This window comes from Paramisgurnus dabryanus, chromosome 15, assembly GCF_030506205.2.
Source record: "Paramisgurnus dabryanus chromosome 15, PD_genome_1.1, whole genome shotgun sequence".
In the NCBI taxonomy this organism is placed as follows: Eukaryota; Metazoa; Chordata; class Actinopteri; order Cypriniformes; family Cobitidae; genus Paramisgurnus; species Paramisgurnus dabryanus.
The window spans coordinates 3588569-3602158 of record NC_133351.1 but is presented as its reverse complement, the minus strand read 5'-3'; the positions used below and the strand labels follow the sequence as shown (position 1 = coordinate 3602158).

General features: G+C 33.9%; 1 protein-coding gene across 2 annotated transcripts in view; it reads right to left on the bottom strand.

Moving 5' to 3' along the window:
- b3galt1b (UDP-Gal:betaGlcNAc beta 1,3-galactosyltransferase, polypeptide 1b) overlaps positions 1 to 13590 on the bottom strand; it is a 245013-nt gene continuing 231423 nt past the window's right edge. For both annotated transcript variants that reach the window (XM_065252322.1, XM_065252323.2), the window contains exons 3-4: positions 7816 to 7856; positions 1 to 4875 (exon numbers count right to left, since the gene is read on the bottom strand). In XM_065252322.1, coding sequence (XP_065108394.1) covers positions 3660 to 4652 — 993 coding nt within the window. In that variant the 5' untranslated portion in view covers positions 4653 to 4875; positions 7816 to 7856 and the 3' untranslated portion in view covers positions 1 to 3659. The remainder of the gene's footprint in view (positions 4876 to 7815; positions 7857 to 13590) is intronic.

Here is a 13590-nt window from a genome sequence, read left to right as displayed (position 1 = left end):
ATAAAATTCCTACTTTAAATGTTTTTTTTTTGTGTTAGACTCATCTACCGTATAATTGAGAACACTATAGGTAACATAAACTAACAATGAACAACACTTCTATAGCATTTATTCATCTTAGTAAATGTTAATTTCAACATTTACAGATACATAATTAAACTCAACAGTTAACATTAACATTAGTTAATGCACAATGAACTAACATAAACCGTGAACTGTATGTGAATGAACTAACATTAAAGCAGCTATCTGTAATTTTTGTCTCTCTATTGCCATGTCTACTGTAAATCAAACAAAAAAATGCAGGTTATTTTATGCATGCAAGTTGAATTTAAGGGGATAGTTTACCTAAAAATTAAAATGTTGTCGTCATTTTCTCATACTCGTGTTGTTTTTAAACCTGTATGAGTTTTTTTTCCTGATAAACACAATAGAAGATATTTTGATAGCACAAGTGATGGGCGATTTCGAAGCACGCTTCATGAGGCTTCGAAACATTTACGAATTTTTTGTTTCGAATCATTGGTTCGGAGCTTGTTTCAAACTAGCCAAAGTCATGTGATTTTAGCAAATGAGGCTTCATTACTTCATAACTGTTTCGAAACGTTTCGAAAATCCAACGATTCACCACTAGGGGGAGTTGATCAAAAAAAAAAACCAGTGTAGGTGAACACGGGTCAGTTATATTGTAAAAGTTCATAAAACATTCATCCTTCTGACTAATAACACTACCAGTTGGTCTACTTTTTGTTTATAGACAGATTTAATGACAAAATTGTGCATAATTAAAATGGGAGTTAGTTTTAATGATTTGTTTGCCATACATAAAACTAAAAACACAGAATACACTTTTAATTTTGTATTAAATTAAATAATGTATTTTTCTTAAAAACATTTTTAGAACAATCTTGCTATCATTTTGTTAAAAGGGTAAAATGTTTGGACAGATCTTGCTGCTTTTACACTATTTTGACCAGCAGGTGTCGCCAGCGTGTATGGTGTTTTGAACGCTTCGAAAAACTGAATCAATTTGCGAAGCAATTGGTTTAATTGATTCGAAGCTTCAAAAAGCGACTCTGAACCATTGTGAATCAGAGTAAAGAAGAGAGGGTTTTGAACAAATTTTTTTTTAGTACTTGCTCAAAAGCTGAATCAATTTTTTAAACAAATCAGTTAAATGCAGCTTTAACAAAGATTACAAAATGCTGTTTAAATACTTAACGTGACTTTGGACCACAAAACCAGTCATAAGTCGCAGGGGTATATTTGTAGCAATAACCAAAAATACATTGTATGGGTCAAAATTATCAATTTTTCTTTTATGCCAAACATAATTAGGATATTAAGTAAAAGTAAGTAAAATAAATATGCCATGAAGATATTTAGTAAATTTCCTACAGTAAATATATCAAAACTTTATTTTTGTGAGTAGATGCAGTTGCTAAGGACTTTGTACAACTTAACTCATTCCCCGGAAGTCATTTTTTGAAAAGTTGCCGCCAGCATTTTTTATGATTTTCATAAGTTTCACAAAATGCTTTCCAGGAAAATTTTCATTCTAAAAATATATAAACATAACAATATAGCAAATTTAATAACAGACCCTCTGCTTTCAAACAAACAATACACAAACAAACAAAATGGGGGGAAAAAGTTTCATCCTATCTAATTTTTTTTCTCTGCTTATAAACACTTAAAAATTGGTATTTTTCAATAAAATGTAAAAAAATTAAACCAAAAAGCTGAAATAATTGCATTTTTATGAAGGAATTTTGTTAGAGATCAGATTCAGAATGATTATCAAAACATACACACTGCAAAAAAATGATTTTCAAGAAAAAAAAATCTTAGTATTTTTGTCTTGTTCTGAGTAAAAATATCTAAAAATGATTAAATAAGCAAATTGAATTTAGTGTTTAAGAAAAATGTTCTCAAGATTTTTTTGCTTACCCCATTGGCAGATTTTTTTTTTTTTTGCTTGTTTTCTGCACAAAATGACTTAAATTTAAAACTTATAAAAAACTAGACTTATTTTCTTGGGTTGTTTTGCTCATCAAAAAAGCATCTTTATTTAAGAATTTTTATATATCTTTACTGAAAACAAGACAAAAATACTAAGACATTTTTTTCTTGAATTTTTTAATTTTTTTGCAGTGCACAAAGTAAAAAAAAATTGCTTTAGTTTTTTTTAATAAATTGATAAGTGCCATCTAGTGGATAATCACGGTATTACAGATTAACATAAAACCTCATTAGGAACAAGTTTTTTATGCAATTGTTCTCTCTTAATTGACGAGATAACTCGTCAAATGCGGGGAAAGAGTTGAAAGGCGATTTTCTCAATATTTTGATTTTTTTTTGCAACTTCAGATTCTAGATTTTTAAGTTATTCTATCCTAATTGAAAACTTATTAATCAGCTTTGATGATGTATAAATCTCAATTTTAAAATAATTACACTTATGACTGGTATTGTGGTTCAGGGTCAAAATATTGCTCACTGTTAGTTCATGCTAGTTAATGCATTAACTAATGTTAACAAATAGACCTTTATTGTAAATCCTTACTTTGAAAGGATTTTAAGACTTCTTTTGTCTAAAAATACTTATTACCTGAAGCAAAACCATGTCAACCATTTCAGATGTAAATTAGAAAAACAATCAAATAAAAATGTAACCACTTTAAAAAAGCACAGTAATAGATTTTTATGTAAAAATACACAGTATAATACAACATCCCCATGGGGACAGTGTGTTGATCATTAATGTTGTCACAGTTAAATGTCACTACCCAGCAATAAGCAAACAATTTCCAAAAAAAAAAATAAACATGAATCACATTTTGGCCTCAACAGAATCATTTTCCAATGAAAGATTTCCAATTTTGACTTCCTCGTTTTCATAGTGCTTGATTAAATGTCAGATGTACACTGCATTATACAGTAAACCCATAAGTTATTAAAGCCATCATGACTTTAATTTACAATTGCAAACACTGCAAATGTGTAAGCTGTTTCTGCTTGGATTTTGGGGGTAAGAAAATCATTTTTCTACCGGTTGTAAATAACAAACTATACATCACTGTTTGTTTGTTTTCTCGGAAAAAAGCTATTCACTTTTTTTCATCATGTAAACATAAATCAAGCAACAGTTCAACTCTCATTTGTCTGACACTTTCACATTTTTTTGCGAGTGCAATTCTGGGTAATGGATCTGAACACGGTCAAAATGTGTCAAAAGAGTTGTTAGCAAACAGCTGAAAGCAATAAAAATGTGTATAAAAGGCGTTCAAATTCTAAATATCTGTGTGCACAGGTTTTACTTCTGTCACGGCTGTGCAAAAAAAGAAACACAAAATATCATCAACATTCATTTGCTTTGCAAACCGAAAACTCAAAAGCAAAATGATCACGCAAGTTAGCATGAATTCTTTTCTAAACCAGCAGTTGCACCTTCACTTGCTTTAAAACAGACCAGCACAGTTATAATATAAACATGAAGAGTATTTCATCTACCATTTCTCATCATAGTTGTCTGGATTTGTTTAAATGCCCCAGAAGGGTGTTAGTGTTTCTAAGAAAGATCTCTACAGTATGTGCACCACATGTCCCAAAACTCCTTGCACTGCGGGTATAAAAAGGGCACGAAGAGGTGTCTTTATCTAACACTTGAGATGTTTCTTGCTAGTCATGTCGTTCCAGATCCGATGCATCTCTTCAGGAGAGATCTGGTGCACGGTAATGACTCTGCGGTACCTGCAGAGACTGTAGGCCATTTTCCAGTGATTGAAGCCACTGTTCTGATACGGGTGAATCCCCAACTTCCTGAGACACACGCCGACATAAACATCCTCCAGGTGTAAGAGTCTGGTGTGCAGAGAAGTCTTATAGATCAAGTCGGCTACGTCGGCGGAGAACACGTACCCTGTGCCCGAGCAGAACGGAGGATACTTGCTCTCCGGGTAAAGATCCCTGGGCATGTACCACTTGCTGCGCATGTCCCTTATAGGTCCTCCGTTGATGACGTAACCCGTAAAGTACCTCCGTCTGGGCTTGGTGGCCGGCTTCAAGAGTTTATGCACCAAGTTGTCCATGTTTACGAAGATATCGCTGTCCGTTTTCATCACGTACTTGGCTTGGTTGCAGAAGGTGGCCACCCAGCGCATTCCCATCAACGTTTTGAGCGTGAGGTTGTGGTACGAGTCGATGAAGTCCTCCACTACGATGTCGTGAAAGATCTCGCTCTCCTGCTCCACCATCTGGTTGAGCACCGCGTCCGTGCTGCGTCCCAGCAGAAACATCGTGATGATGCGGAGGTCGCTGAACGTGCTCTCGTCGCCCCACGTCTCTCGAATGGCTTGGCGGGCGTCGAACTCCTTATGCGTCGTCGTTATGAGGATGACGAGAAAGGGAACGTTCGTTTCGCACTTTTTGGGCTCGTTGATGATGAAATCGAAAGCGTGGGGGTTTAACGGCCGCGTCCTGATGTTCCCAAACGTGACGCTGACGTTCTTGTGCGCTTTCGTGGGTTTGCGCGCGGGCGCGGACAGCTGGCTCACGTAGGACGACGTGGGTCTGGATATACTGAGATACCAGAGAGCGCTCGCCCAGCAGACGACCGTCAGCACGTACAGGCATGAGACTTTCGAAGGCATCGTGAGGTATTCATGTGCGGTTGGAGCTGTAAATCTTGAACAGCTTTTCAGCCATTAGTGACGATACCTCAGGCAGATATGCAGATCTTTGCTGCATCTGTGTACTGCTTGACATTAACTGTCAAAAATGGATGGTGAGAATCCAGCGTCTCCCCTTTGTGGGTAAATTATGAGCATTTGTTGCAGGGTTTGGGATTCGCTCTTCTGCATGTTTTACTGAAATCTGAAATGCAAAATGGTAACATTTATCACCACGGTAGATAAACGTTTATGCAGTGCATCCTGAGTACTAATACACCATATTACCATATTCATGTTTAAGGTATACGCTCTTAAAAATAAATCATGATATCATTGTGAAGAACCTTTATGCTGAGTTCAGACTGCATGATTTTCAAAGTAGTCGGGTCAGAGATCTTTTCACACTGCATGACTATCTGGGGTAGCGTTCAGTCGCTTATGTTTTCAGACTGCATGATGGATTGGCGACAGGGGGTTTCACACTGCATGACTTTACCATAGGAAAAATCGCCGACAACTTTGTCCCGGTCCGTAAACTACGTCTTACTACCAAATGCACATGAGAGGTGACAAGAAAACAACGCAAGGTCACGCATGCAAGACCGGAGTTCTTATGCGAGACTGGGATTAGTATTGAAAATGCTAGCCCTCAAGAAGCTTGCAATAAAAATTGCATGTACACTCATTTGCAGCAGAAAGAAGAAATAAAGGTTATAAATGAGGAAATGGTTGGAGAAACTCCTCCCCAAACTTCCAGCTGTCTTGTATGTTGCTCTCTCATTGGCTGTAGTTCATCGCCGATGTTATTTTCAGTCAAAACACGAGTCGGCGACTCGTCTGTGATTCTGTCAGATCACGTCTTTGATAATTCACACTGTGTGAGCATCGATTTGCCTGTGATTTCGGGCATTTGTCGCAGATTTCTCAAAACCTGTCGGCGAGTCAAAATCAGGGTTAAAATCGTGCAGTCTGAACTCGACATTAGTAGCACCTTTATTTTAAAGAGTGCAACTCATTATCTATAACTAAAACTAACTGAAACTATTAAAAAACATGTCTGTTAATTGGAAGTAAATAAAATATAGACCTAAATTTATTTTGGTTGAAAAAGTCAATTGATAATTAGAAATGTTGCCTTAGCAATAAAAATATTAGTTACTAACACTAAGTTGTTAAAATTATTAACTAAAAAAAATGGAATAAAAATTATTTTTAACTTAAATAAGCAATATTTGTTTGAAAATAATAATAAAAAACTTAATAAAATGACAAAAGCTCATAGGAAAGTTACTGAAAACGGAAAAAAATTGGCATTACAAATTACAATCTAAAATGAATTAAAATAAGTAAAACTATAATAAAATTTTTTATAATTCATTTAATTTCCCTACCCTCATGCAATTTTAAAAGTTCATAGTAATATTTATAACCCCCCAGCAAAAATATAAAAATATATAAAAAACAAATAAAGTTACTAAAAAATGTAATTAAACTTGACATTAAAAATAAAAACTGAGTATATAAATCCCTCATGTGATTTTTTTAATACAATAAAAGTAAAAAAGTGGAATAAAATGAAAAATAAAATGACAAAAACTCAAAAAGCAAAGTTACTGAAAATTGAAATGTAAAAATAAAAACTGATTTAAAATATTAGTCAAACAAAAATAACTCACCCATGTGAAATTATTCATATAAGTTCATATTTATATTTATACCCCCTCAAAAAAGATGAAAAAATGTATAAAAAGCTAATAAAATGACAAAAATGTAACAAAAATGCACATGAAAATAAAAGCTAATTAAAATAAAGACTGATTCGAAATATTAGTAAAACTAAATAAATCTAAAACTAAAATAACAAATTTAATGTACTTAGCTTTATGTAAAATTTTCTATAGAATAAAAATTAATATTTATATCCTACTGAGCCCCTAAGGTGACATTGGAGTAAAAAAATCTAAAGTTTAGTTTCATGTGCTCACGCGAAACCTTCATGTGCAGAATGTTTTTTAAAGTTTAGTTTCGCGTGCTCACGTGAAACTATCGCGTGCTCACCTAAAACTATCGCGAGCACGCGATGAAACTAAACTTTATTAATTTTTGCTCCATGTCCCCTTAGGGTCTCCGTAATATCCCCCCAAAAAAGGTGGAAAAATTAATTAAAAAAGTAACTGAAAATAGAACAAAAAAAATCTGTGTGATACTTTTTTGTACGTGTGTTCAGACCAGTTTAAGCTCTGAAGCTTTAGGAGTAAATGATTTTTGAACAAACTCCCTCCTTTTCTGAAGTCTGCCTGACATGGTCACTTTGAACTGTCCCTGCATCACAACCCATGAAATAATCCAGCAAACACATTTGAAAAGCCATTTTTGGGTGACCTCTTCCTTTAAGAGTGAAAAGGATTCAACCAAACATAAAGAACTTCATGAGCAAATACAGAACATCTCTCCTTCTGATGAAAAGCACAAACCGCCAACACACTTGGGTTTATCCCTCGACAACATATTTAAACAGTTAGCCAAATATAATCATTTGAATCTACAGACGTCGCAGGAGATTGTTAATGTAAGACAGTATTAAAGAATATAGTGGGGAATTTGCATATGTTTGAAAGCATGCAGTCATCTGTTATGTTGCTCGTATGGAAATGAGTCCATCGTGTGATTTCTGCTCAGAAGTTTATACTTTGATAAGAAACTCGGTCTGCATATAGAGTCTGTCTGGCTGAATCTTTCTCTCAGTGGGGAAGATAACCAATCTCAACCGCATTTGTGCAAGAGAGAAAATATCACGAGGGCGCTTTGCAAAGAAATGATTTATTGCAATATAATCCAAACAAAATTGAATTGGGTTTTTAGCCAGAGATTTCATCTCATAGTTTGACATCACTGACATTAAACTCGGCGTGCAAACAAATGCGTTCGCTTCTTTATGCACAGTTAACTCGCCTTTCCTTACGAAATATGGAAAATAAACAGTTTAACGCAGGTACATTTATAAAACATTTCAAATGTCTAAGTGAAAAATGCTGGAAATAATGTCAGGAGCAAATAAAATATTAAATAAATATTATTATATATTTTTATAATAATTCAAATACATATTTGTGTATGTGTGTGTGTGTATGCTTGCACTTACCATCTATCATCATTCTAGTTACTGACTGTAGGATGTATCATCTATAAAAAGCAAGAGAAGAGAACATTATCAGACACATTTTAATACATAAATGATCAATTTCCTCTTTCAAGCTAACACTTTGGGTGTCTTTGTTATGACAACTTGACATTAACCAATACATCATAACATTACCAAGACACTTACCACTTTTTACAGTAATACAGTAAATTAATTTGTCGTTTAAATGTCATTAAGTGTTAATACTTTATAGTTATAGCTTTATAACAGTGTCATGAATATTTTTCTTGACCTCAACTACGGTGGTAAAAATATAATTTGTCATTAAAATGTCATTAAGTGTTAATACTCTGTCATATAGTTTTATAACAGTGTCATTAATATTTTTCAGTTCGTAATGTTTTTTTTAAGTTTCCTCCATGTGTTTTAACAAATACAATCAATCATTCAATAATAATAATAATAATAATAATAAAATTGCATTTCGAGACTGATTCAAATAAAATTAAATGAAAACAGTACAATAATGGGTTAATCCATGCAGCGTTGGGTCCAAATCGCTGCAAAGTTAATTACATTAAATTAATTACATATTTTGTTCGTTTTTTCTTCTATGTCCGAAAATATCAGAACCCTCTGTGTGAGGAAGAACAAGTTCTGTTAGTTGTCAGTTTTTTATGCATTGTGCACATAAGTAGTTGAGTAAAATCTTTTGACTCGTCTCTTGCATTTTGTTAAGGTATTTAAAATTATTTGACATAGTATTAACACTTAATCACATTTAAATGACAGTTTAATGTAATGTTAACACATAAAGCTAGGTAGTTTCTTAAGTTTGATCATTATTCTGCTATGTCATTGTTATGACAGATTTATGACAAGCTATGATGTATTGGTTAATGTCAAGTTCTCATAACAAAGACATTTGAAACAATGTCATCTTTGCATTAAAAATGACATAATTGAACAAATGGCACTTAATGACAACTGTCATAAATGTGCATAAAATCTCCTTCATGTTCATAGCACGTGTCATGTCATGATTATGAACACACCTTTAAGTAATGTTACCACTTCAATTTATTACAATGAGAAACAAGTATCATGATGCAACAACACAATAATGGCAGCACATCTGACTGCATAAACTCCAAGATAATCTGCTAAATAGGCCATTCAACAACCATCAAAGATTAAAAGCTAAACCAGATCAAACTACTGGACAACAGACAGTTTTTGTAGTCTGGGGTCTGTAATACAGTCGATGTGGTACAGTCGGAACTTCCGAGGGGGCGCAAATTCAAAATATGATTGGGGTGTCGTGTGTTGCTCTTCATTTCAAAATATGTGTTTGTTGCGTCATGTGAACCATGCGCATCATGTGTCATGTCAAAATAAGTGCATGATGCACACGCGTCAAAAGGGTTTATGATAAAAGAGACCTTCACGAAATACTCGGAAGACAGTAACTTAACACTAAACTCTGATTACACATGAGATTAAGCGAGTATCTGGCAAACATGAACGGCTCTTTTATCATAAACCCCTTCGAAGCGTCTGCACCACGCTCATATTTTGACATCACGCGTGATTAACATAAGTCTACATGACGTGCCAAACCCATATTTTGAAACCCACACACATCTACACTCATATTGTGATGAGCTTTGCATCGTGCACCCTCAAAAAAAGTCACTGGCGCCACTGGTGGCTTTAGGTTTGGATTATAACAACTGCATCTCTCCTGATCGGTCTTCACTGGTTTTGTTCGATTAAACACTGTCAGAGATCAGCAGTGACACTCGATAAGAAGAAAATAAAATGACAGCTTAAAAAAGCAGATTGAATAGAAACGTTACGTATGCCAGCCATCATTCGGCAGGGAGAAATCATGGTGTGGTTTATTATGTGCTGTCTATATCAAGCATTCATCAGCAAAGATTTAAACACATAACTTTACACATTTAAAAATATTGGCACATTAAACTCTTTCTGTATGACAAATAATTTATTAATCACATTAGATTAAAGTGTTTTTGATTGTAATGATTAAATGTAAATATAAATCAATCTTACTGTTAATAATAAATTTAAAATAATTTTTCTTATTAAATGTTTGGACACAGTTGGTTTGTGTTACACTATTATAAAATGTTTTCAAGGTTTAAAGAGACATTTCACAAGACTTTTTTAAGATGTCAAATAATTTTTTTGTGTCCCCAGAGTACATATGTGAAGTTTTAACTCACAGATCATGTATTATAACATGTTAAAATTTCCACTAGGTGTGTGCAAAAATATGCAGTTTTAAGGTGTGTCATTTTAAATGCTAATTAACTGATCTCTGCACTAAAAGGCAGTGCTGTGGTTGGATAGTGCAGATTAAGGGGCGGTTTTATCCCCTTCTGACATCACAATGGGAGCCAAATTTCAATAAGAATTTTTTTCACATGCTTGCAAAAAAACTAAGTTACTGGGTTGATCTTTTACACATTTTCTAGGTTGATAAAAGCTCATAGGACCCAATTATTGCACTTTAACATGAAAAAAGTCCATGAAAAAGATTTTCATGACATGTCCCCTTTAACTGGTAGAGCATTGCAAAGGTCATGTGTTTCTATTCCCAGCAAACACACAGATTGATAAAAAATGCCTTACACACTGCAAATTGCTTTGAAAATAAACATCTGCCAAATGCATACATGTTATACTGTAACATCTATGTTTCACTTATAAATGTGTACAATATACGTTTAAGTAAAGGATAATGCATAGGGATATTGTTATCGCAGAAATAAGCCCAGACAGTGTGATCAGGACCCGACGCGATGCAGAGTTGCTAATAACAATCGGTTGACTGTAAATTATCCTGCTTTTCACCAGGCTATTTACCTCAAAAGTATGGTAAGGAACATCAAATATTGATTTGAAATATTTTATTCGCTAATTTTTAACGAATGCAGAGCTTCAATGAGGAAAACATGTTTACTTTTAAATTTAAGTTAAGACAAGACGTTCAAATGTCACAGTATTTGGTTGAATCATTTGTAAATATGATGTCATATATGTTATTAAAAGACATATTTATATTTAATTTTTGTGTAATATTAAACTGTACCCGTCAAAATGATTTGCAGCATCTGCGTTATGGTATGTTACTAGTTTTGAACGGTAGTAATCTGGAAATAACAAACCTGCAAATGTTGCAACCAGGCCAGAAAAAATCAAGCAATAATAATAATAATAAATAAATCTGCATTCTTACCATCTGTACTTCATTTATGATTAACCATTTAAAGGTCTTTATCAAACCTCTGTATGACTGTATGTCTTTATCAATTACTGAGAAATGAAAGTCTTGCTATGGCAGTTTTCACAGAGATCCAGCACATTTATTTCTAACGTCTATCCAGAAGGCCTGAGAGCAAAATCATCTTCTGCGAATCGTCTCTATCCGCACTATTCTCTTTATGGTGATATGAACACTTGCCATTAAGCTTCACAGAGGTTTGCCGACCATCTGCGGCGTAGAAATGAAAGAGCAATTTTCCTAACTATCACATTTAGCGGAGAACATGTGGAAGTAAATGTCAATATATGAAATTACTTCAGAAATCACTCTGAAATCTCTCATTCCCCTCGCAGGTATAATGGAAAAACTTTATGTGAAGAACACACACTGTGTATGCAAACGCACGCACACACACACACCGCACAAGTTTCCATTTTTTAAGAGTAAAACCAATATGCATAATGTTTTTATACTGTACAAACTGTATATTTTTTTGAGGTTTGATTACACAGAATGTATGATAAAGCAGTGTATTTAAAAAATTTAATAAAGTAGGTCGCAACTAATTGTTTGTAGAATAAAAGTTTTTGTTTACATAATAAATGATGTATATATAAATGCACACACATGCATGCAAATATTTAAGAAATATTTGCATGTGTATAAACATTTGTATATTTACATATAATTTATCTCATATATAAATGTAAATATTTATTATATCGATATCTTTTTCCTTAAAAATATACATACATGTGTTTGTATTTATATATTAATTAAGAAAAAACATTTGCATGAAAAAACATATTCCTGATGTTTTTATGGGAAGTTTTTATGGGAATCTTTAATACAGCAATTATCCACTAGATGGCAGTCTACCCCACTTATCCAATTTATAAAAAAAGTTTACGTTTTAAAAATCATTCTGAATCTGATCTCTGATTTGTATTTTTTAAGAAGAATACCCTTATTTAAGCAGGGAAAATATAAATGAAACAGTTTTTTTCCCATTTTGTTTGATTATTGTTTGCTTAAAAGCAGAGGGTCTGTTATTTCTTTTAATATTTTTGTATGTTTATACAAAGCATTGTGGGAACCAAAATCTAAAGAAAAAAAAGAAAAAAAAGTTGATTTCTGGTTCCCAGAATGCTTTGCATGATGTTGTTAACTTATAGTTTTATTCTGTAAAGATAGAGACTTGTTAATGTTTATTGTTTATTTAACTTTGAACAAACTGGTGCCAGTAAATATCATACATTTAAATCTACGGTAAGTTACGGACAAACAGCTGCAAAACTACAACAATTGGTTTACAGTGTAGCCAGCATATCACAAACAAGCATGCATGCACGCACACACACACGCACACACACATGCACACACACGTGCACACACACACTACACACACACAGGTTTGAAAGATAATTTCACAGCATGTTTATCAGGAAAACAGTGAGAAAATGTAGTCTGTGAAAGCAGATAAAGACGTCAGACGGCCAAGCGACTCTGTTAAAACAAGCTAAAGGTCACAGAGACCTGATTGAGATAAGCTGTGTGTGACTTCAATTTATTACTCAATTGTAGTCGGAGACACATTCAAGGTAAAAGCTTAGAGCAAACACATTTATGCCATTGATTTGCTGTTAGGGATTTTAAAGCTGTTTTGATTGATTTAATAAGAAAGTGTGGCAGGTTTAAAATTGCTGTAAAAAATCCAGCTGAGGAAACGCTACACACAGTGTCCAAAATTAAATTCAACATGAAATCAAAAATCACTTCAATTATATTTATTCCAAAGAAAAATAATAATGTTTGTCACCATTTAATAAAATGAAATGTCAAGCGTCCTCTAAAATGAGCTTTCTGTACACATTTATCTAAAATCCTAAACACTCTGTCAGTTCATCTATATGCTTATCTGTATGTCTTTTTCTTCATCTATCTATCTATCCGTCTGTCCACCTGTCTTTTATATTTCTATACATCTATTTATCTGACAGTACATCCATCTATCCATATTTCTATTAATTTATCAATCTCTCCACCCACCCACCCATCCATCCATCTATCCATTCATCTATCTATCTATCCATCTATCTGCCTCTCCATCCATCCATCTATCAATCTGTCTGTCCATCCGTTCACCCACCCATCTATCTATCCATCATCCATCTATCTGTCTGCCTTTATCCATCCATCCATCCATCCATCCATCAATCTGTCTGTCAATCCGTCTGTCCGTCCACCCACCCATCTATTTATCCATCTACCTATCTGCCTGTCTGTCCCTCCAAACATTCATTCATCCATTTATTGATCAATCTGTCTGTCCACCCATCTGCCCGCCCACCTACCCATCAATCCATCCATCTATATATCTGTCTGTCTGTCCCTCCATATATTCATCCATCCATCCATTCACCAATCTGTCTGTCCATCCATCTGTCCATCCACCCACCCACCCACCCATCAATCCATTCATC